Genomic DNA, 25,417 nt, shown 5'->3' with positions numbered 1-25,417 from the left:
GGAATCATGTTTGCTGGAAGTTCACCCCAATAAACATCAAATTGTTTGCACCTTTGGACTTCGGGAATTGTTGCTCTCTGTTCATGCGAGAAGGACCAGGGAGGTAAGTGGGTGAAGGAATAAGCCCCCTAACACATTATACAAAGTAAAACTATTTCCCCTTGTTTATTCCTCACCCCCCCCCCCCCCCCCGCTGTTCCTCAGTCGTTCTTGTTAATTCCTGGAAATGTGCTGGAAATGGCCCACCTTGATTATCACTTCAAAAGGTTTTCTCTCCCCCCACCCCACTCTCCTGCTGGTAATAGCTCATCTTAAGTGATCACTCTCCTTACAATGTGTACGATAAACACCCATTTTTTCATGGTCTGTGTGCATATAAATCTCCTCACTGTATTTTCCCCTTTATGTATCCGATGAAGCGAGCTATAGCTCACGAAAGCTTATGCTCAAATAAATTGGTTAGTCTCTAAGGTGCCACAAGTCCTCCTTTTCTTTTCACTTCTCCTTTGTTTTTAAGAGTTTTACTCACTCCTCAGGTGTGTCTGGTAAACACACTTCAGTCATGATTTCAGCTTATGTTCATAATTGTATATACAAAGTTGCTGCATACATTTCACCATGACAATACTGGCCAGCAAGATATTGGTTTGGAAATTATACCTTATAAGGCATATTTTGTACAAAGATTATTCTAGTAGTGTGTAGGGTGTGTATAGTGGTGTATTCCATCACAGCAACCTCTTACAACTTTGGAAAACTCCAGTATCCCTGTGTAAAACATTTTGTGCTGTCCCAGCTGGTGTCAGAGCTGTGAGGTCATGCACTGAACATTTAAAGGCACAGATCTGGTTAGTAATCTACATCGACAAGCTACGTTCCATGGGCTCTCTGCTGTGTGCTCATCTGTCCAGCTGTGCATGACTCCACGCTCTTTCCATCAGCACCCATAGCTGTCTGCAGAAATGTCCATCTGGAAGTTAGAACAGAGTCTCTATGGAAAGTTTCTTCCCACATCTGGATGGCCCTGTCCTTGGATAATAGTTCATCACAGTCACATACAGTGGTTTGACTCATTTGTGTGTTCCGTGCTACAGATGCCAGGTGTCCCATTTTCAACTGCAAAGTCTAGTCAAAAGGGGACCAGTACAGCATCTTGTCAGATGTACTGAACACATACCAAAAATCTGGTTACTGTGGGAGGGGGTGGAGGTAGGTGGGAGAGGGTCATCAATCTGTGCCAGCCCCTGCTCCTATCTGCAACTCGTGGGCAGACAGTCTCTGCGTCAGGGGCTGTAGCTCCCATCCTCGAAGGAGAGGGGGCCCAGCTTTGGAGATGGGGAAGTTCGAGAGGACTCAGCGATGAGAAATGCAGTGGGGGGGAGAGGAGTGAGTGGGGGGCCGTGGGAAGAGATGGAGAAGGGGCGGAGCATCAAGGGAAGAGGCAGAGCAGGGGGCAGGGCCTCAGGGGGAATAGGTGGGGCAGGGTTGCAATGGTCCTGCTGTATTGTCCTGTTTTCAGAAATTAGAAAGTTAGCAACAGGTTTCAGAGTGGTAGCCGTGTTAGTCTGTATCAGCAAAAAGAACGAGGAGGACTTGTGGCACCTTAGAGACTAACAAATTGATTTGGGCATAAGCTTTCGTGGACTAAAACCCACTTCATCGGATGCATGCAGTGGAAAATACAGTAGGAAGATACATATACACAGAAAACATGAAGCAATTGTTGTTGCCATACCAACTATAACGCTGGTATGTTGGTAGGTATGTTAGCAACCTTATCCGCAGCCAACAGGGGAGAACAGTTAATGAAAGAACACTAACAGCTCTACACACCTCTGTACCAGGGCTTGATTATTCCCTACGCTTCAATGATAATATCGGTACTGTCGCTTCCCATGCGATACTCACGAAGGAATTCCGTGCTACTGCGCAAGCGCAGAATTCATGCGCCCCATGTTTTTTCCCATTGCAGAACAATTTATTTTGATGGGGAAGCCCTGTAATTGCACCTTTTCCCCACAAAGGGCTGCTGGGACACCAGAACAGAGAGCTGCTGGCTTACGGCTGGAGCAGCCAGTCACAGGGAAGGAGGGGGTTAGGGGCTGTTTTCTTCACAGCCCCCTACCTGTGGGCCGAGGTCTGAAGGCAATGGATGGGGGAGGGGGATGGACAGAATGGGGCACCCAGGGCTGCTGGTGGGGTCAGAGGAGCTAGGGGGGTGACACTGAGCTAGAGGCTGAATGCAAGGGGGGGTGAGGTAAGATTCTGCTGACTGCTTTTTTTGCATGTTACACGAACTGAGCATGCTCAGTAATATCTGCTGAAGCCACTGCCCGTCAGCCTGCCCTTTCTAGACGTAAGATTTTGCTGACGGCTTTTTACAGGGGTTAAACAGGGGAAAGGGGGCAAATCGGAGGAGGCGGGTGGTCAGGGTCTGAGTAGGGGGTGAAAATCAGCTGGTCTGGGAGATCAAGCAGCTGGAGGCAGGGTTAGGAGAGGGACTGAGGGGCAAAATTGGGGGAGGGGAAGAAGGAGCCAGGGTTAAGCCCAGAGGTGAGGCGCTGCCAGAGGGCAAAACCCCGGCACAGGCAGGAGCAGAGGGGGTAACAGTTACCTTGGTGGACTGAGACACCAGTGTTTGCAAAAATGGGGGGGGGGGAGGCAGAGGGGCTTTTTTATTTCCTCTCTCACAAACAGCACCTCTCAGCATGGGCTTCCCAGGGCTGGGTTCTTAAAGGCACAGGCATCCCACTGCCTCCTCACGGTAGCTCTCTTTGTCTGATGTAACCGACTGAGGTGCTGCAGGAGACTTAATTCAGTGAAATATTTTACATATACCCCCCTCAGAAACAAAGAATCCCTAATCAGTGTATCTGACTGCATAGAGTCTCCTAGCAGTTCACCAGTTTGTCTTATCTGCTGCTGGGATTCCCTGAATTACTCTTAGGATTTCATCATTTAGCTTTGTTATTGTGCAGATGCATGTTAGTGTGCTATTTAATTTATATTTTAACAGCAAATACTCATTGAAAATATATATAAGTAAGTTCATGCTAGTAGTTTTAGGAATGACAGCTGTGTTTCTAGTGTTGCCCTTGCTGTTTTTTACTGTGATTTCTAATTTGAAATTTTTAATTCTAACTTTTTTTCCCTTATTTTTAGAGCAGAAGATTTATTCTGTTGGGTCATCTGAGTTCCCGTCTCACTAAATTTATGGACTGGTCTCAAAACTTTGTTTTCATTCAATCTACCAACGGTGATTGCATTTTGCAACTGTTATTTTGCCTCTCAATCCAGCCCTTAGTGTTCTTCCGCATGCCATTGCTTGTGTGTACAACTGGATTCTCAAATATTCAATAAAGGCCGATTACTATCTCCTATAACATCTTTCTCAAAGGCAAAAATCTATTGTAATTTTTGCTGAACATTAGAACTGCCATAGTGGGTCAGACAAATAGTCCGTCTAGTCCCTTATCCTGTCTTCTGACAGCAGCCAGTGCTAGGTGCTTCTAAGGGAATGAACAGACCAGGCAATCACTGAGTGAACCATCCCGTTGTCTACTCCCAGCATCTGGCCGTCAGAGGACGGTTTAGGGACACGCAGAGCATGGAGCTGCATCCCTGATTATTTTGGCTAATAGCTAATGCACCTATCCTGAGGGACTGATCTAATTCTTTGTTGACCCCATTCATAGTTTTGGCCTTCAGAACATAATGAACACACATCTACAACCCCAGGATACCTTGACAACCACAAGAATTCTAAAAACACGAGTTATACACCCTGAAGTCAAGATATTTTAATAAATAAATGATATTTTGTTCTTATGCACCTCTTTGTTCCTGAGCCTTTAGGGTGCAGTATGGTCAGTTCCCAAAGCTGGAGCCTAAACACCTGAATGAATCTTAGTCTACCCTCATACTTTTCCTGGGCTTATTAAGAATATGAAATAAGAGAAATCCAAAGTATGACTCCAACCAATTCCCTTGCATACAGGTCAGTTGGCCCTTTGAATGGGTGGGAATTTATTTAATACAGCCATTACTGGCAACAAAGGAGGGATACCAGTATATCCTGACAGCCACAGACTATCTTACAAGATGGGTTGAAGCATTTCCACTTTGAAATACGTTGGCATCTGAGATGCCAAAAAAAATGTATGAAATTATACAGCAACTTGGATGTCCACAGCGTATTGTGACAAATTTCAGTTACCAATCTGCCTGACGCGTCAGGTGATTAGGCTGAGGCCACAGGATCGTTAAGGGAGGAGATGACGGAACATACCAAGTGTCTAAGTTTTAAAGCTTTATTAATAAAATAATAGCGAAGAGTGGAGGGCGTACCCTACGTTACTCAGAGGAAGGAAGAAAGCATTAGTGCCCCAAGCCCTAACCCACTTTCATACTCACAGACAAACTACCTGAGGCTGGCCAAGCCTGGGTGTAACTTAAGAAGAAGAAGGGTGGAAGGGTGGACAGGAGTGCTGTCCTGGGCCCAGGTCGTCCAGGGTTTGCTGTAAATCTCCAAATTGCTTCAGCTCTCAGGAGGGTTTTTAAGTCCTGGGTTTCTTTGGGGTTGTTCTGTTCCGTGACCTCTGCTTTTGGTGCTTTTTTTACCAGTCCAAACTGGCTTTCTGTGGTCCCCTCTGCTTTCTCAAAACACACCAGCTAGACTTTGTTTTTCTCCGTGTTGGTCTTCACTGTTTTGCTTGTTTTGGGCTGCCTCTACAGGTCTGTTTAATTGGATCCTCCGTTCTCACTGTGACCTCCTTAACGTTTCCAGAACATACGCGAAGCTCTGCTTTTCTCCCCCTGTTGTCTCGCCTGTGTTTTTAATCTCTGCAGCCTTGGTTCAGTTCACTTTTTCTTTATCTCATGGCTGGCTGGGGCTGGGTGAGATAACACACAGTTGTAGACTTTTTCTCGCTGAACACCGTGGCCTTGGACTGGGGCCAGCATCTTATTTTCAGACTGAGCTAGCTGAAGCGTTGAGGTAACCCGTTCTCTGCTCTCTTCCTCCTTCCCCTTTTGGCCTCTCACAGCCTGCAAAGAAATCTTCCATTCCACACTCACACCTTTGACCCTTCCCAAAATACTCTGCCACGATACTTGAAACAGTGTTAGCACTATACAAGGCTAATTAGCCTCCCCCCGGGGACCCCCGGAGGGAGGGGGCCTTTGGGTTGTGACAGTGACAGGTCGTGGGCCAGAATTCAGTGATGGGGTAAATACTTTTTTCTAAGGTTGTTTTTGACTATGTCTTCAACCACACTTTCAGATCACAGAGAGCTGACAGTGAACATGGGCTTCATTGCCCTGGTGAGTTTTTCTTCATGGGCATTTTTGCTGACAAGTTTCTATGAACTCCCACTCAACTCTGGTAAGGATTACGGCTGGTCACCCCATCAGGGTTGCTATAACATTTTATTCTTTGGTCTCTTTTTACCCACCAAACCTGTCCAAAGGAAAGTTTATGGCCTAACTTTTTTTCTTTCAGTTTAACCTAGACATTTACAAAAAATTGGGACTACAGTGTAGTTTCACCAGGCCATACCACCCACGAACCACTGGATTGGCTGAAAACACAAACAAATCCATCAAAAGGTCATTTTACGGCTGGGAAAATTACAGTATTAATAGCAAGGAGAATGCACTATGACAGAAGGTACAAACTGCTTCAAAATGTTAGTACATTGCAAGTCCACTTATCTTTTATTTCAAGAAAAAGTAATCGTACCAATAAACTAGGATGGCCTCTTTACACCTTTTGGATTGCGTACAATTTTTCTCCCCTCTCCCCCACCAAAGAATCCATCATGATTTGTTATAGAGCATTGCGGAAGTTGGTTGATGACACTAGGAATAATTGGGACGAATTTCTTGGTGACATTTTATTTTCTTTGTGATCAAAACCAAACACAACAACCAAAATGTCACCCTTTCGACTACTGTATGGCTTTGAAGCAACATTCCCAGACCAAGTCTCAGAAAATTACATGGTCGGTGTCTTTAAGAACCATCAGCTTTCAGGTGCATATGTTATTCTGTGATTGTTCATTTTACACACACAACTCCTTCTCCATTTGTTTACAAAGCCAACAGATTTTGAGGAACTTGAGGAACAATTCTACAACGAGTACACCAGAAATATGGAATCTAGACGTGCTGCTGACATTGAACTTGCTCTTACTAATATTTCTAAAGCTCATTAAAAGCAACAGATACAGTATGCCAAACTAAGACTCATAAACATGGGAAAACAACATTCGCGGTTGGGGAGAGTGTCATGTTACTGAATGCAAGAAGGAAAACAAGAAAGGGAGGGCCACTGCAACCTTCCTACTGTGGACCATACAAAGCCACTGCTGTAGAGGGTAAAAGAGTTAAATTAGAAACCATCTCAGGAAAACTTTTAGGATCTATGTACAGTATCTCCCACTGAAAACTATTTAAAGAGCCTCCAACATTAGCTGCTGAAAACAGATTGCAGGAAAACATGGAATTGGAGACTGCTGTGGATGACACTATGAAAAAAGTCACCTCAGAAGAGATAGGCGAAATGGGAAGTGATGTATCTTACAAGCCTCACAACAGCCAAGTGATAAAGGTGGAGGTCACAGACAGGGATGAAGAGGAGTGTTTTTTGGCAGAAATTGCAAGCAGTGATCCAATCCAAACTATGACTTCCCCCCCCCCAAAAAAAAAAAAAAAAGGAAAATTATTTGCAAACAAGTTAATTTTGGGGAGTAATTGACAGTAATGAATAGATCAAGATTTCTATTTACAGTTTTGGTCACAATGTAACCATCATTTGACAACATTTTATTGATTTTTTTTCAGAGACCATGGAGGACTACTGCTTATACTGCAGTTATGTGACTTGCAAAAAAAATAAAAATAAAATGAAGATGGCATGATGGTAAGAAACACAAAATGGGGTATGAGAGACATTCACCATATCTCCAATAAGATACTACCCCAGGAGCTTGCTGGAATCTACGCTCCCTTTGATCAGAAACCTTTCTCAGTCAAGACAACAGGACAAGTGCATCGCTGCCTGGGCCTACCTGTTGAGTTGATGAACTGTAATGGTCAGAGATCGCACCATCTGAAACCAGCATAGAAGTGTACTGAAGGCGAACCCTAAGGAAATTAAGATTTTAAATTATCCTCCACATGTCCCGTGTCCCACTACAATGAATTCGGGCAGGGTCGTTTGGAAGCTGAACACTTTACGCTTCCCTCCCACACCACTGTCAAGTTTTAGCAAATTAGGATCAGCAACTGCTAATGTTAGCAATTCACTACCTCTCCCTACTACAGGTAGCAAATTCATACAAGTAGCAGTTTCACACAGCCTACAGCATAAGAAACTGCTCTCCATAGGAATTAGCTACATCAGCCAGTTTTTAGCAAAGCAGGACCTGTCGCTGCTTCAGGTAGAAAATTCCTACGGAGAGCAGTTTCTTACACTGTAGGCTGTGTGAAACTGCTCTTTGCCGTAATTAGCAGTTTTTAACAAATTAGGACAAGTCAGCAAATAAGAACAACCTTATGTTCTTGGTGGTGATGGGGGACTTCAACTACCCAGACATCTGTTGGGAAAATAACACAGCAGGGCACAGATTATCCAACAAGTTTTTGGAATGTATTGGAGACAATTTTTTTATTTCAGAAGGCTGAGAAAGCTACTAGGGGACAGGCTGTTCTAGATTTGATTTTGACAAATAGGGAGGAACTGGTTGAGAATTTGAAAGTGGAGGGCAGCTTGAGTGAAGGTGATCATGAAATGATAGAGTTCATGATTCTAGGGAATAATAGGAGGGAGAACAGCACAATAAAGACAATGGATTTCAAGAAGGCAGATTTTAGCAAACTCAGGGAGTTGGAAGATAAGATCCCATGGGAAGCAAGTCTAAAGGGAAAAGCAATTGAAGACTATTGACAGTTTTTCAAAGAGACATTATAAGGGCACAAGAGCAAGGTATACCACTGTGTAGGAAAGATAGAAAGTATGGCAAGAGACCATCCAGGAGATCTTCAATGATCTAAAAATCAAAAGAGTCCTACAAAAAGTGGAAATTAGGTCAAATTACAAAGGATTAATATAAACAAATAACACAAGTATGTAGGAACAAAATTAGAAAGGCCAAGTCACAAAACGAGATCAAACTAGCTAGAGACATAAAGGGTAACAAGAAAACATTCTGCAAATACATTAGAAGCAAGAGGAAGACCAAGGACAGGGTAGGCCCGTTACTCAATGGGGGGATAAACAATAACAGAAAATGTGGAAATGGCAGAGGTGCTTAATGACTTCGTTTCTGTTTTCTCCAAGAAGGTTGGTGGCGACTGGACGCCTAACATAGTGAATGCCAGTGAAAATGAGGTAGGACTAGAGGCAAAAATGGGAGAAAAACAAGTTAAAAATTACTTAGACAAATCAGATGTCTTCAAGTCATCAAGGCCTGATGAACTGTGACCTAGAATACTCAAGGAGCTGACTGAGGAGATATCTGAGCCATTAGCGATTACCTTTGAAAAGTAAAGGAAGACGGGCGAGATTCCAGAAGACTGGAAAAGGGCAAATATAGTGCCCATCTATAAAAAGGGAAATAACGACAACCTGTGGAATTACAGACCAGTCAACTTAACTTGTGTACCTGGAAAGATAATGAAGCAAATAATTAAGTAATCAATTTGCAAACATCTAGAAGATAATAAGGTGATAAATAACCATCAACATGGATTTGTCAAGAACACGTAGTGTCAAACCAACCTGCTAGCTTTCTTTGACAGGGTAACAAGCCTTGTGGACATGGGGAAGTGGTCAACATGGTCTATCTTGCTGTTAGTAAAGTTTCTGATACTGTCTCCCATGACCTTCTCATAAACAAACTAGGGAAATACAACCTAGATAGAGCTACAATAAGGTGGGTGCAAAACTGGTTGGAAAACAGTTCCCAGAGAGTAGTTACCAGTGGTTCACAGTCATGCTGAAAGGGCATAACGAGTGAGGTTCTGCAGGGACCACTTCTGGATATGTTTCTATTCAAAATCTTAATCAATGATTTAGATAATGCCATAGAGAGTACATTTATAAAGTTTGCAGATGATACCAAGCTGGGAGGGGTTGCAAATACTTGGGAGGATAGGATGAAAATTCAAAATGATCTGGACAAACTGGAGAAATAGTCTGAAGTAAATAGGATGCAATTCAGAAAGGACAAATGCAAAGTACTCCACTTAGGAAGGGACAATCAGCTGCACACATACAAAATAGAAAATGTTTCAGAGTAGCAGCCGTGTTCGTCTGTATTCGCAAAAAGAAAAGGAGGACTTGTGGCACCTTCGAGACTAACCAATTTATTTGAGCATAAGCTTTCTTTGTTAGTCTCGAAGGTGCCACAAGTCCTCCTTTTCTTTTTGAAAACAGGAAATGATTTCCGAGGGAGGAGTACTGCGGAAAGGGACCTAGGGGTCACAGTGCACTACAAGCTGAATATGAGTGAACAGTGTAACGCTGCTGCAAAAAAAACTGAACATCCTTCTGGGATGTATTAGCTGGAGTGTTGTGAGCAAGACACCAGAAGTATTTTTTCCGCTCTACTCTGCTGATCAGGCCTCAACTGGAGTACTGTGAAGATTAAAAGTCTAGAAAACATGACCTATGAGGGAAGACTGAAACATGATAACAATTTTCAAGTATGTAAAAGGTTGTGACAAGGAAGAGGGAGAAGAATTGTTCTCCTTAACCTCTGAGGATAGGACAAGAAGTAATGGGCTTAAATTCCAGCAAGGGAGATTTAGGTTGCTGCATCAAATAGCAGTTTCTTACAATCTACACCTATCAGTAACTGCTACACATAGAAAATAAGGACTTGTGGCACCTTAGAGACTAACCGATTTATTTGAGCACAAGCTTTCTACACATAGCACATTTCTACGTGTAGCAATGTCACACAGGACAGTGCAAGAAGCTGCTACCTGGAGGCATTTGCTACCTCAGGGAGCTGTTTTATACCACAGCAGTTTCTTGCAATCTGCTACGTGTCAGTAACTTCGGCCAGTCGCACATTCCCAGGGGGAGCAGTAATAGACACACCACACCGGAAGGTCCCTGCGCTGGGGTAGGCGCGGGGTCCTTGCAGCCGCAGGGAGGCGGGCGGGAAGCGTAGCAGGGCTGGAGCCGGCTGCGGCCCCGGGGAGGCACCAGCCGCGGGGCGGGAAGTCGCTGCCCGGGCGGAGGAAGCGGCCGGGGCCGGGGCCGGGGCCGAGCCCGGCGATGGCTGCACCGGGGCCGGCGCAGGTAGGACGCGGGGGCCGGGACCGGGTCCCTCCCGCGCTAGTGACCCCGGGGCTGGGGGCTGCAGCCGGAGCGCTGGGGCCGGGGAGCGGCGCTGGGGGCCCCGGGCCGGGCGGACACGCGGAGCCGGGCCGAGGAGCCCCGAGGTGGCCGAGCCGGGGGCGGGAGCGGGGCCGAGCCCAGGCCTGGGGCGGAGGCGGGGACTCCGGCCGGGGGAGGAGCCTGGTCCCTGCCCTGGGATTCGGGCCCTTCCCAGCGCCCCGCCCCAGAGCCCCGTGGGGAGCCGAGGGCGACTCCTGTCGCCGGCCAGCAGGGCCCGAGTCCCCGGGGGGCTGTGCGGGGGGGTCTCCCTGGGTCACAGCTGCTGGGCTGGGGGTTCCCCGGGAGCCGCTGCCCTAGAACCCGCGTCCCCTGCTGAGAGCCCGGGCTGGGGCTGGCGCGGAGGGTGCTGAGTGTGTAACGCTTGTGCCAGCAGCTGCGGGTGGCGTTTGAGGACGTGGCTCTGTATTTCAGCCGGGAGGAGTGGGCGCTCTTATCCCGGCCAGAGAAGCAGCTGTACCGGGACCAGATGCTGAGGAATTACCGGGCCCTCGTTTCCTTGGGTAAGGACCAATTTATCTTTACTCAAAGCTGTGAAATGTCTGGGTTCCCTTGTTGTCTCACCTGCCATGTGCCCAAGCTGTTGCAGATGTCAGCCTCTTTCAGTTCGGCTTCCTGTTGAAGAAGAAATCAAGGCTGCAGAGCCTGGGGCTAGTCTTAGTGTACCTTGTTTACCTACCTCAGTCCTGGCACAGGGCTGGTTGCAAACAGCACATGAGCAAATAAGACTATTAAGGCAGGAAGAAAACAGCTCCCCACCTCCCCAGAAAGAATGAACATCATAATCTTAACCGTACATTTGAACAATTCTTGCACGCTAAGCAAAAAAATGGTAGGTCTGTATAACAGTGACACCTGCCATGATTCAGCCCCAAAGCAAATTGAGAAGGGTCATAGATGTTACTGCTTCAGAGTACGAACTGAACTTGCCTGGCGGGAGACAGGACAAAATCTCCTCTATGGAAGTTTTATTTCTTTATTCTCCTGTTTGGGATCTCCTGTGCTTTCCTCTCAAGCAGTGTCCGAGATTGAGGCCTCGTCGCATCCAGTGCTGCGCAGACAAACACTGACTGAGATCGGGGCCCTACTGTGCTTGGTTGCACCAACATATAAATGAGTCCCTACCCCCAAAACTTTAGTAATAAAACTGATTAATTCCCCCCAAACAGGCTATTCAGGTTCCACACCGGACTTAATCCACCGGATCGAGGTAGGGGAGGCAGAGCTCTGGATTCAGGATGTCGAGGACTCCAGGGAAAGCTCCGGGCCAGAGAGCCCATTCCGAGGTGAGTCGTAATAATCCAATCCCTTCTGATTTACGCACCTGCTAGTGGATTGCTCCTTAATCTAGAAGGCAAAGGCAGAGTGAAATCCACTGCCGAAGAACTGAAGGGGACAAATGGAGGCTGGGAATTAGGGGCCAGTATTTATTTTGGAGGGGAAGGAATTACTGGGCTGGAGGCAGGAATCACTGGGGGAGTTTCCTTGGCTGGGATAGGCAGGAAGCCAGGCTGGATGGGCACAATGAACCTGTCTGGCCTTAATATCCGTGAATCCTAGAAATCACAGAAATGTAGGACTAGAAGGGACCTCAGTAGGTCATCTAGTCCAGTCCCCTCTACTGAGACAAGACTATGTATTATCTAGTCCATGACTGACAGGTGTTTGTCTAACCTGTTCTTAAAAGCCTCCCATGATGGAGATTCCACAATCATCATAGGTAATTTGTTCCAGTGCTTAACTACACTTAGAGTTTGGAAGTTTTTCCTAATGTCTACCCTAAATCTACCCTGCTGCAATTTAAGCCCATTACTACTTGTCCTGGCCTCAGTGGATAAGGAAAACAATTTATCACCCTCTACTTTGTAACAGCCTTTTATGTACTTGAAGACTCTTGTTAAGCCCCCCTCAGTCTTTCCTTCGCCAGACTAAACAAATCCAATTTTTCAATTTTTCCTCGTAGGTCATGTTTTCTAGATCTTTAATTATTCTCATTGCTCTCCTCTGACCCTGTCCAGTTTGTCTACATCCTTTCTGAAGTGCGGGACCCAGAACTGGACACAGTAGTCCAGTTGACACCTTACCCGTGCTGAGAGGAGTAGAAGAATTACTTATCACATCTTGCTTGCAAAACTCCTGCTCATACATCCCAGAATATATACTTTTTTTCTTTTCAACAGTATTACATTGACTCATATTTAATTTGTGATCCACTGTAACCCCAGATGGTTTTCTGCAGTACTCCGTCCTAAGCTGTCATTTCAATTCTGACCATTTCTCCAGTTTGTCAAGATCACTTTAAATTCTAATCCTGTCCTCTAATGTGCTTGCAGCCCCACCCAGCTTTGAATCGTCCATAAGAATATTAGGTTGGTTAGACATAATTTGTTCTTGACAAATCCATGCTGACTGTCAGGGGTCTCAAACTCTGCGCCCGCGAACCTCCCCAATGTGTCCTGCGAGGCTCCAGCAGTTTTGGGACAAGGTCTCTCCCTTGGCCCCACCTTCTGCCCCCAGGTGCTTCCCCCCGCTCCCCCAGGCGACTTACAATGGCCCCTCCCAGAGCCTGCATCCCTCCCCCGACCTCTGTCCCAGAGCCTGCACCCCTCCCCCTCCTCCTGTACACTCACCCCCTGCCCCAGCCCAGAGCCAGCACCCAAACTCCATCCCAGAGCCTGCACCCCAATCCCCTGCCCCAGACCTCCTTCCCCCACCCAAACTCTCTCCCAGAGTCTTTGTGGGACAGGTTCTGGGCGGCATGAGTGACAGTACTGGCCCGCTGGGAGGATTTGAGGACTGGCACTGGCCCTAAGGTAAACTGAGTTTGAAACTCTGTTCTAGGTGCTCACAAATACAATGTTTGGTTACTTGTTCCGTTATCTTTCTGGGTACTGAAGTTAAGCTGTTTGGTCTATAATTCCCTGAGTTGTCCTTGTCCCCTTTCTGTAGCTAGGTACTATATTTGCCCTTTTCCACTCCTTGGTTCTCTCTACCATCCCCCACAAGTTCTCAGAGATCTCTTCATTCAGTTCCTTAAGTAGTATAGGATGTATTTACTTTTAACTTGTCTAAGTAATTCATAACTGTTTCCTTTCCTATTTTAGGCTTAGATCCTACCCCACTGACACTGGTGTTCACTATGTTAGTTGACTGATTACTGCTAACTTTTTCAGTGAAAACTGAAACAAAAGAGGCATTTAACAGTTCGGCCATTGCTGCTTTTTCTCTTATTGTCTCTCCCTCTTCATTTAGTTATGGGCTTATCCTGTCCTTCGTCTTCCTCTTGCTTCCCATGTATTTATAAAATGCTTTCTTGTTCCCCTTTATATCCCTAGCTAGTTTAGTTTTGTTTTTTGCCTTGGCCTTTCTAATTTTGTCCCTACATGCTTGTGGGTGTTTTTTAAATATTCATCCTTTGTAACTTGACTTAGTTTCCACTTGTATGACTCTTTTTTGCGTTTCAGGTCATTGAAGATCTCCTGGTTATGCCAGGGAGTCTTATTATCATAATTCCTCTCTTTCCTACTCATTGGATATCTGTGACCTAGGATGGGACCTAAAAATGATGGGGCCTCAAAGCTGTGAAAGAGAAATGGATCGGAGATGGGGAGGTGTCAGGGTTCCTTCCCCACTCTGAACTCTGGGGTACAGATGTGGGGACCTGCATGAAAGACCCCCCTACGCTTATTCTTACCAGCTTAGGTTAAAACTTCCCCAAGATACAGATTCCTTTCTTGCCTTGGGATTGCTGCCACCACCAAGTGATTTAACAAACAATCAGGGAAAGGACCACTTGGAGTCCTATTCCTCCAAACCTACACCCCCTTTCCTGGGGAAGGTTTGAGCATATATCCTCATCAATTGGCTACAGGCTTAGAACAATAGGAAAAAATCAGTCAGGTTCTTAAAAAAGAAGGATTTTATTTAAAGAGAAAAAGGTAAAAGAATCACCTCTGTACTTAGGCTGGTAGTTAACCTTACAGAGTAGCAGAAAATTCAAAGAGCACAAAGGAACCCCCTCTAGCCTTAGTTTCAAAGTTACAGCAAAACAGGGATAAACCTCCCTCTATCAAAGGGAAAATTCACAAGTTGAGAAAACAAAGATAAACTAATATGCCTTGCCTGGCTGTTACTTACAAGTTTGAAATAAGAGAGACTTGTTCAGAAAGATTTGGAGAATATGGATTGATGTCCGGTCCCTCTTAGTCCCAAGAGCAAATGGCCACACAAACAAAGAACCCAAAACAAAACCTCCCCCCCCCACACACATTTGAAAGTATCTTTTGTCCCCATTGGTTCCTTTGGCCAGGTGCTAACCAGGTTACGTGAGCTTCTTAACCCCTTACAGGTAAGGAGGAATTTAGGCTACCCCTATGGTTATGACAGGAGGTGATGAAGTTGGAAGAGGGGTGGGATAGTGATATGGGACAATGTGGGGACAGGGAAGATTTGAGGGAAAGAGAGAGGTCTCCGTGGTGGGGGAGCATGTGGTGGGGGAGCATATGGGGGCTGCATTTACCTAGTGGGTAGGACATTGCAGTAGGATTCAAAAGATCTCACTTCAGTTCTAGAAGCGAGTCACTACAGCTCCACCATGCCTAAATAACCCCACCTGTGTAATGGAGAGGGCACTGGGGCTGTGAGGATAAAATCCATCTGTGTGTGTCAGTGGGTCTGGCACTGGGGGGTCAGACAAGCACCTGGCTAGAAAGACACGCCTGCCGGTCCATAGACCACAACACCACCTTCTAGGCTTTCCACATCTCAGAAAATCATACCAAGCCGGGGTGCCCTAGAGATTTTTCAAGTGTGTTTCATGCCGCTGCCCCTCCTGATTCAAGCTGGTGTCCTATGGCCCTTGACACCTGGATCTCGAAATAGTTCAGATAGGGACAAAAACCTGCTTGCAGCCTAGGAGAGCATCCCAGAGTCACTGGCCTTTGGCAGAGAAAGCGCTGTCCTCTCAAGGTTCCCGCCCCACCCCCTCTCTGCCACTTCACTTCGCACATGACATCTCAAACTGGAGAAACCTGTCCCTGGCGAGCAAGGAGAAAGCTGGGAATGATGCAGGGCAGGGCAGGATTAGTCATGTATGATAAGTGATGAGTGCGAGGTTACACCATGCGGAGGATGCCATTTTGTAGAGAAGGTCTCTGGCACTTCCAGCGCTTCACTGTAATGCCCAAAAACTGCCCCGCGTTCCAGGTAGCTGCTGCTGGGAGAGCAGACATATTTGGGAGCCAGACGAAATCGTCCTTCGGGCCACAGCTTGGAGTACTCTGGCGTATGGGCTGGGTGTGAGGGAGAGGGGGTGGAATGGCCTTTGTCACATCCCCTCTCCTCCTGCTCTCTCAGTGGTATGAAATCGTTGTCACTTACATTGCTTCAGTGTCAATGCTTAGCACAGCCCTCAGCCCGAACGCAGTCTGTGACTGTAGATCAAAGTCCTGCTGGGTAGCAGCCATTTACCCCTTCCAGCTCAGCAGTGTCACTGATTGGGTTGTAAAACAAGACATGGTTTTCAGATTACATAACACAAACCCTGAGTGACTTGTCATCCCCTCAACCCACTTCCCACCCCCAAAAAACCCCCTACCCTCTTGACGGTTTTAGTTTTGCACAAAAAGTGAAACATCAGGCTGAGGGTAAATGATTTCTGTAGAAGGAATTCCTTGAAAAGGATTCACTCCCCCGCAGGAATAAACTGCATAGTGTTATACTAATAAAAATGATACCAACAGGATCTTGTAAGAGGGACAAGGCAAATTGCCATGTTAATTGTAAATACAACAAAATATTCCTTTATGCAATTTCTATATAGATCCATTTTCCACTGAATGCATCCGATGAAGTGAGCTGTAGCTCACGAAAGCTTATGCTCAAATAAATTTGTTAGTCTCTAAGGTGCCACAAGTCCTCCTTTTCTTCACACACACAGACATTCTCACACAGGTTCTACATAAAGGTTGTTATAGTTACCAGCCTAGATGTTGCTCGTGCCAAGTCACTGGCCAGGTGGCCTGGACATGAGAGTGGAACCGAGTCGTTGTCAGATATGCATCCGATGCTCCTGGAGGGTGGTTGTAGAACCAGACTCAAAGAACACAGTCCCTGGACCCAATTTTTAATAGATCTCTGGTTCAATACAAGTCTATGGAAGTTGCTTCATCATGCTGAATTTCCAATTGAGATGACCATCGATCAGCTCAATCAGCAGCAGGTGGCACATCCACGATGGCTAGATGTTATCTTCTTGTTCTTCCTTGATGTGTTTTGGGTGGATTCTGGTTCGCCCTCTGGGGGTCATCCGGTTATCTCCACTTTGCATATTCTTTGGCCCATCAATATCAAGGTTGAAATTCTTAGGATTAGGCTGGCACCATTTACTAACCAATTATTTCCCTGCTTCAGGCTCTCAATTTGATGCACTCATCATTCATTCTTTTACTTAACAACACAATCGATGATTCTTGATTCATTTAACAAGTTTTATCCCACTATCTATTTTTCCCTCTTCGGATACCAAGATTTACATAGGCATGACAAGGGCCCCCCCCGCGGGGGAAGAGCATCACAGTGTTGTTTTAAAGAATAGCATTGTTTCTTCAAAGTTCTTATCACTATCCAGCACAGACTCTTTGTCCTGTACCGGCCTGAAATAATTAGCACTTTGGCCTGGCATTTGTTACGGAGTGAAATTCAACAGCATGGAACTGATGTTCATACCTTTTTACAGTACCTATTGTCACGGAGTCCCTGGGCGTTGCTCTGGAACTGCTCCCCATGAAGCCAGTCAGGACTCTGGGGAAGTCTCCTTTCTGTGAGCAGCCTGTCTTCAGGACACAAAGCTCACACAACTTCCACCTTCCTGGGTCTGACCTCGGAGCATTCAGCATCCTCTGCCCCTCTGTGTGCTTTCCACAGCAAGTCCGCTCAGGCGGGTCTCCTGGGGAAGCCAGAGGGTCCTGCACCCCAACTTCACAGTCAGACGGGACTCTCAGCCATCCAGTAAAACAGAGGTTTATTAGACGACAGGAACATGGTCTAACACAGAGCTTGTAGGTGCAGAGAACTGGACCCCTCAGCTGGGTCCATTTTGGGGCCAGTGAGCCGGACAACCACGTCTGCACTTCACTCCATGTCCCAGCCAGCCCCAAACTGAAACTCTCTCCAGCCCCTCCTCCTCTGGGCTTTCCCCTTTCCCTGGCCAGGAGGTCACCTGATTCCTTTGTTCTCCAACCCTTTAGCTCTCACCTTGCAGGGGGAAAGGGCCCAGGCCATCAGTTGCCAGGAAACAGGGTGTTGGCCATTGTCTGTGTCCAGACCCCTGCACACACCTGCCCTCTAGGACTCTGCAATAATCATACACCCTTACCCCACCCCCTAGATACTTAAGAACTGCATAGGGGAAACTGAGGCACCCGCACACTATCCAGAAGAAACATCAAGCACAGTCTCACTTTGTCACACCTATATACTCTTTTGTCTATCTTTATTTCTACTGCTACATAATTATAATTCTATCCTACTTGTGTAACTTTGAGGGCGACCCAACAGTATCCCTCTTTTGACACTATAATAATACAGTCAATAGTGTCATTTTCTAGATAATCTTTTAGAGCGCATATATTGAGAGGCGAGCTGGGCTCATGGTTCTAGCCTCACATACATTCTTTTTATACAACAATGCACTCCACACATCCCAATTAACGTGGATAGTTGTATTCCCTACGCTCTCACTTGTTTGTTCTAATAGCGAATAAGTATTTGTTCTAATAGTTAACTCTAGTGCTAACTCTTGCCAGTCAAGATCAAGGTGAATGGAGAACTCTGGTCGTCCTGCCTCCATTGTAAATTGAGATCTTTTTGGCTGTGGCAAATAGTAAGTATGATTTTTAGTGAAAATCGTGCTTACGTTACATTTACATTCATCTACCGGTGGATTACTGGTCCTCCCATCCTCCCACTATACAATTTCCCATGAGGTAATACAAACGCATTGCCCATTATACAGTACCCTGGTTTCATTACTTAACTCATCCCATACACAGGATCCCATGGACATATCCTTACTGTGAGGTTCTGAGGCTTCAGGCAGGGATAAGCACACCCACTTTTGAGGTGTCCATTTGGTACATCCTCTAATATCCAATAGTTTTCCGTCCCCCCCAGCCCACTGGCTCGAGGTCCGAGGTAGCCAGTATGATCCCACATGCATTGTGGGGAGTGGGCTAACTTTCCATATCCGAGTCTCCTGTCCTTGTTGCTGTGCTACTTTAATCATAATTTCTCCGAGCAGCAGTTCTGGTTTTACATTACTGGACACATACTGCACCCATTCGTACCGATATGTGTCAAACAGTGATCTTCTTCCTTGTTTTAGTAGGTGTAGCAAGACCTTCGTATTCCCCGATATAACCTAGAACATTTCCTGTCCTAATGTGGAGAGTGCCATAATTTGCATCTCCGTACATCCCATGGCTATGCGGTTCTCTAGCTGTAATTGTTGTTTATGCAACATCCAGGTAGTGGCATTAAGCCATTGCCAAAGATTCCATCTAGCTTTTAGATTGCCAATGCCTGTTTGAACCAGGTCTACGTTTGCGTGAACTTGTTTCTGAATTAGGCTATCTTGTAGTTGGGGCAGAGAGCTTAATTTATTCTTAATTACCTGAAGGTCTTCAGTATATATATATATATATATTTAAACACACAACAGTGCTAGCAACAAGACAAAACAGAACACAAAACACAATTTCTGTTATGACAGTAAATTCATGGTATTGGGTTGCTCTTCAGCTGGCATCAGCTTTTCCTGATTTTCTGAAAGAGAAAAGGAACGTGTTTCTACCCCTTTTGGGGTGGCAGATTATTGCTTAAAATATTTCTTTTACAAATACTCTTGCTGATTGCAGGCAAAACAGAGGAATTGCCCCCATATTTTCCTATGTTTGTTCTATAGGCAGGCCAGGTTTCAATGGCTTCTATCTTTATGGGGAAATTATCCCACTGTTTAGTCATTAAATTCATAAGGTGGGATACCTCAGTTTTCCTTTGTATACAGTAGACCAAGTTTATAACGTTTTTCCTGCTGTGTTAAGCTTTAAGTTTATTTACAGGTAATAGCTGAGAAGCATCATTACCATAAGGAAAAGGAGTACTTGTGGCACCTTAGAGACTAACCAATTTATTTGCTCAATTTAATGCTCAAATAAATTGGTTAGTCTCTAAGGTGCCACAAGTACTCCTTTTCTTTTTGCGAATACAGACTAACACGGCTGTTACTCTGAAACCTGTCATCATTACCATATGACCTTAAAGGATTTTTCCAAAAATCATGCACACTATACATTGTTACGGGGGTACTTATTATCATTAGATTTATTAAAGTTATCTTGTTATCCCTTGGATTATTTATTTAGACAATTTGTTTGCTGACCAGGTGTGTCCTTTATCTGCAGCTCCTTTGTGCTGCTAGTTCTTTCCTTCCTTTATCATTTAGGTCATTTGCATTTTCACAGACGCTTCCTGCTTTTGGATTTAAAGCCATCAGCAGCTCAGAGACTCTATCTTAAAAGGGACACAATCAACTTTCACCAGAGTTTTGATTACTTTCAACTTCTACTTCCAAAACACACAGCAATCTGAAAAAGAAAACCCAACCTATTGTGGCTCCCTTTGGAGCCCTAATAGCATTTTAATTAAGTAGCATGGTATGTTTGCATTTCTTTTTCCCCTTCTACAATATACCCTGCACATGTTCTGGGGCAAATGCACATTCCTTCCATAGTTTAACTTCTATAACAATATCCATATCCATTTTTACATAAGGTGTAACTATTTCTTTTGTGCTTACAGAGTTTTCATGTACCTTTATTCAAGTGAATCAGATTACACAGAGCCATTTTAAGACTCAGCGTTTCTAACATTGCTTCTTTTTGTTTTGTGCACCTCACGCCTGCTGTTGCTTCAGAGGGGAACTGTCTTTTTTAATTTCTTAGTTATTTATTTTTTTACTACACTCATGTGGTATTTTGTTACAAAAATAAACAAAAACCAACCAAACAAAAAGAATCCAGAATTTTTTTTCTATTCTCCTGATTTTGACTGCCCTGCTGCAGCCACAACTTAAAAACATTTTAAATTTTGCAAAGCATTGAGTTACCTTTTAAGGGTTAAATGCCAAATCCCGAAGCCAAACAACACTAATTACCTGTGTCTAGCAAAAAGGTCTGTCAGTTTTGCAACTTTGAATTAAAGAGTCAAATGGATTTTTAGTGGCATTATTTAAAACAAAACCAATTGGTCCTTAGAACTTTACATATTTACACACACACAGATACATACACATTTTCTTTTCCTTAACATCCCTTCCACACTGCTCTGTTTTTACATCTTACATTTCCTTTATATATTTGAGGCAGTTAAGTTCCAATAGAACCCTCTTATGTTCTTTTAGCAAATTTGACTAAATTGTCCAGTCAAATGATTTTAAATAGTTTATTTTTGCCTGGCTAATTTACAGACATTCCTTTGGAAAAGGGCCCATTTTTCCTTCAGAATGGCTGCAAAGAAACCAAGAATTATTTTTCTCTAACACTTTTCCTTTTTAACATTTTCACAAAGTTTAGCTGCTTAATTCCCTCCAGCTCTGCAGAGTTAACTTTTCACTCTCTTTTCTCTTTGTAATTATGCCTGGGGGTGCCGTGCATAGGACCTTCTCCCCCTTCACCTACTGTAATGGCTGCTACCTGTTTAGAGGCAAAGCACAATTTTTGTCTCAGTCTCTTAATTAGTGACTCACAACGACTATGATTTGCAGGTGCTCTGCCCTGCTTCAAGGTTAATTTCTTTACCATACCTTGGAGCACATGATTCTCTCTTTCAATTTTCTCAGAGGCTTTAGCTTTGTCTGCCAGGAATCTTTCTCTCTTTTTGCATTCCTGGAATGCCTCTTTCACTATTTTCAGCTGACTTTGGGTATCCAATTGTCTGCTCCCTTTTCCGTTTGTGCCTTTTCCTCTTTACGAGAAGACAGGCGGAGGGAAGAATCCTTACATGCCTCCCACAACAACCAAATTGCTGCTGCATCTCTTTTGGCAACACTAGAAGGTTTGTATATGAGGCTATACTGAGCCAATCTATCCTCTAGGTCCGAAATAGTGCAGACATCAGCTAGGGCTTGTTTAGTCCAAGGACTGTGCCCAAATTTTTGAAGGATTTGTTTAAAAGATGTAACTTCTTTTACAAAGGGGGTGGCTGGAGCTTCTGTTAATTCCATTTGTCCCTCTGTTATTGGCTTCCCCTGCCTTTCCTTAAACATTTTTACAAGCATACTTTTGTTTCCTTTTTGTTACCCCGATATTGTTCAGCGAGTTAGTGCTGGGCCTTTCGGCTCTTTATTACTCCTGATCTCGTTCAGCAAGTAATTTGGCTTGGATACCGTAATTGTAGCTTTACCAAAGTTTTCTGTTTTTCTCTGTGAGCTCCTACCTCCCGGAGGTCAGGGAGCTTAGGTACCAATCTCTTATAGAGCTCCTACCTCCCGGAGGTCAGGGAGCTTAGATACCAACCTCCCGGAGCTCTATAAGAGATTGGTACCTAAGCTCCCTGACCTCTGGGAGGTAGGAACTCACAGAGAAAAATAGAAAACTTTTTTAAAGCTACAATTACGGTATGCAGCTTTAGACCGGTCTCACTGCATCCACATGAGCTAGTTTCGAACCAATATGGTTAAAACCGCGCAAACACTGTGGAACAGGCCTCATGGTATAAAACAGGAGAATGTGAAGAACCAGCCACATGTAAATAGAAACCTCTGATTGAAATATAACCAAAGTCAATTTGAAACAAACCCCGGACCCTATTTGTTAGCACTTAGAGGCCCTGTTGTGCCAGGCACTGCCTGTATCCTGGGCAAGCTACAGTTTAATCATCAAAGAAAACCCAAGAGGTGCATGGTGCACGTGGGAGTGGGAGCAGGTACTAGGCTCTGCACAAACAACATAGGGTAGAACCACCCTGAGTCAGGCTGCAGATTTGTCATGGCACTTTGTATAAAAAAATTACAGAAAATTTAGTAAAAGTCACAGGTCACTAAACTTCCTGTGACTGCACCCTGATTTTTAAAAAAAACCTGCCCTCCTCCTCGCCGTGGGGCACGTGCCCAGCACTTCCCCCAGTGCTGAAAGCCTGACCGCAGCTTGGTGTAGAGGGGTTGCTGCGGGCTAGAGAGGATCTGGGTGGCAAGGCCATTCACTGTAGTTTGACTTGCCTCCCCTACCATTATCACTGGGGGGCGAGGGCAAATCTGAGTGGCGCTGTAACCCCGCAGACCAGGTCTCAGTACCCAGAGAGAGGTGTTAGGTCCAACCCTGTGAGACAGGAGCCACCATTGCAGGGTGAGGCACCCATCCAAAAAACAGTCACAGACAAATGGTGAAATCGCTCCATCTGTGACATTTTCCATCCTTGACAAACCTGTAGCCTTAACCGTGAGCTCTCTCCAGCAGGGCTCGGGATCCTGGTGGGGACGCGGACACAGTCTGAATGTGGGGAAAGTGCGGCAGGGAAGCAGGATTCCACATCCCACAGAGGGATCCATGCACAGACCGCAGTTCATCCCCGGGGTAAACTCAGCCAGAGACCAGACCTTGCTACACACCAGAGACTCCCCATGGGCCAGCGTCCCCACCACTGCACCGACTGCGCCAAGAGGTTCAGCAACCCGTCCGCACTGAACCAGCACCAGTGCACGCACACCAGGGAGTCGCTGCACCGCTGCGCTGACTGCGGCAAGGCCTTTGCACGGCGCTCACACCTGAGAAGACACCAGCGCGCACACACTGGGGAGCGGCCGCATCGCTGCGCTGACTGCGGCAAGGCCTTTGCGGAGAGCTCAAAGCTGAGAAGACACCAGCGCACGCACACCAGGGAGCGGCCGCACCGCTGTGCTCACTGCAACAAGGGCTTTGCACAGAGCTCAGCCATGAGAATACACCAGCACACACACACTGGGGAGCGGCCGCACCGTTGTGCCCACTGTGGTAAGGGATTCTGCAGTGCCTCCACGCTGACAGTGCACCAGCGAACGCACACCGGGGAGTGGCCGCATCGCTGTGCTGACTGTGGGAAGGGCTTTGCATGGCGCTCAGAGCTGAGAAGACACCAGCCCATGCACACTGGGGAGCGGCCACACCGCTGTGCTGACTGCGGCAAGGCCTTTGCACTGAGCTCACAACTGAGAAGTCACCAGCGCACACACACCGGGGAGCGGCCGCATCGCTGTGCTGACTGCGGCAAGGGATTTGTAGAGAGCTCAAAGCTGAGAATACACCAGCGCACACACACCGGGGAGCGGCCGTACCACTGTGCTGACTGCGGCAAGGGCTTTGCACAGAGCTCAGCCATGAGAAGACACCAACGCACACACACTGGGGAGCGGCCGCACCTTTGTGTCCAGTGTGGTAAGGGATTCCGCAGTGCTTCCACCCTGACATTGCACCAGCGAACGCACACCGGGGAGTGGCCGTACTGCTGTGCTGACTGCGGGAAGGGCTTTGCGGAGACATCAACCCTGAGAACACACCAGCGCACACACCGGGGAGCAGCCGCACCACTGTGATGATTCTGGTAAGAACGTGAAAAAAACCAATCCACCCACCCGGCACCAGTGCACGCACACTGGGGGGAGGACGTTCCGACGCGCTGGCTGCAGCAAGAGCTTTGCATGGGCCGCCTCCTTGCAATCACATTGGTTCATTCACAGCCGAGAGGAGCAGTACAGCTGTGCTGACTGGGGCAAGCACTTTGCTAGAGTGGCCAACCTCACCCGGTCACGCACACCGGCGCCCCTCTGCCACCGCCAGGGCCTGAGGGGCTTCTGGCAGCCTGTGGGCCTGATACAGCACCAGCAGATGCAGACCAGGGAGTGGTCCTGTCCCCATGATGCCCAGCAGAGAGACTGTGGAGGACAGGGAAGGGGACTTGGCTGAGCAGTGTGGGGAAGAGCAGACAGGTGGAGGGAATTTAGAGCAGATGATCACAGCCTACTGCATTAGGGAGCCCTCCCCCTCATGTAGGTGGGATCCAGACATGTGTCTCTTTCTGTCCCACACTCGCTCACTCACTTCACTGGAATGCAGCCAGGATAACCCCTTCTTCCTCCTCCCATCTAGATGGGACCCAGCCAGGAACTTCCCCCCACACCTAACTCTGTTCCAGCCAGCGGGTGTGTCATAACCATAAGGGTAGCCTAAAATTCCTCCTTACGTGTAAGGGGTTAAGAAGCTCAAATAACCTGGTTGGCACCTGACCAAAGGAACCAATGGGGACAAAATATACTTTCAAATCTGGGGGGAGGTTTGTTTTTGGTTCTTTGTTTCTGTGGCTGTTCTCTCTTAGGACTGAGAGGGGCCAGACAGAAATCCATCTTCTCCAACCCATCCTAATCCAAGTCTCCAATATTGCAACCAGTATAGGTAAACCAGGCAAGGCGGATTAGTTTATCTTTTGTTTTGCTTGTGAATTTTCCCTTTGTTAAGAGGGAGGTTTATTCCCGTTTTCTGTAACTTTAAGGTTTTGCCCACAGGGGAATCCTCTGTGTTTTGAATCTCAATACCCTGTAAAGTATTTTCCATCCTGATTTTACAGGGATGATTTTTCCTTTTTTTTTTTTTTTTTTTTTAAATAAAATCTTTCTTTTAAGAACATGACTGATTTTTTCCATTGTTCCAAGACCCAGGGGTTTGGGTCTTCGATCATTTTGTAACCAATTGGTTAGGATATTATTCTCAAGCCTCCCCAGGAAAGGGGGTGTAAGGGCTTGGGGGGATTGCTGGGGGAAGAGGAACTCCAAGTGGTCCTTTTCCCTGGTTCTTTGTTAAATCACTTGGCGATTGCAGCATACCTCAGTCCAAGGACAAATAGAGATTTGTGCCTTGGGGAAGTTTTTAACCTAAGCTGCTAAGAATAAGCTTAGGGGGTCTTTCATGCGGGTTCCCACTGCTA

At 46.1% G+C, this 25,417-nt stretch overlaps 1 protein-coding gene and 2 long non-coding RNA genes across 5 annotated transcripts; 2 read left to right on the top strand and 1 right to left on the bottom strand.

Annotated features, from left to right (window-relative positions):
- Window positions 1-2,306: 2,306 nt before the first annotated feature.
- On the top strand, window positions 2,307-3,383 carry LOC142072649 (uncharacterized). The gene is made up of 2 exons (XR_012669158.1): window positions 2,307-2,356; window positions 3,163-3,383. It is a non-coding gene; the product is annotated as an uncharacterized LOC142072649 (long non-coding RNA).
- Window positions 3,384-10,148: 6,765 nt separating this feature from the next.
- Window positions 10,149-25,089, top strand: LOC142072630 (uncharacterized). The gene is given in 5 exon segments (XM_075130107.1): window positions 10,149-10,312; window positions 10,785-10,911; window positions 11,578-11,694; window positions 22,921-23,998; window positions 24,000-25,089. Coding segments are annotated over 5 exon segments (1,749 nt in total). The 5' UTR covers window positions 10,149-10,288; the 3' UTR covers window positions 24,403-25,089.
- Window positions 14,310-21,864, bottom strand: LOC142072643 (uncharacterized). Of its 3 annotated transcripts, none has more exons than XR_012669150.1 (3): window positions 21,270-21,864; window positions 17,135-19,231; window positions 14,310-15,899 (listed from the first exon to the last, which is right to left on the bottom strand). It is a non-coding gene; the product is annotated as an uncharacterized LOC142072643 (long non-coding RNA). The 3 variants fall into 3 exon arrangements; XR_012669151.1 differs by having other exon boundaries at window positions 17,135-17,404; XR_012669149.1 differs by lacking the exon at window positions 21,270-21,864 and having other exon boundaries at window positions 17,135-19,565.
- Window positions 25,090-25,417: the final 328 nt, after the last annotated feature.

Source organism: Caretta caretta, chromosome 6 (genome assembly GCF_965140235.1).
Source record: "Caretta caretta isolate rCarCar2 chromosome 6, rCarCar1.hap1, whole genome shotgun sequence".
NCBI classification, from domain to species: domain Eukaryota; kingdom Metazoa; phylum Chordata; order Testudines; family Cheloniidae; genus Caretta; species Caretta caretta.
This window is presented reverse-complemented; position numbering and strand designations above follow the sequence as displayed.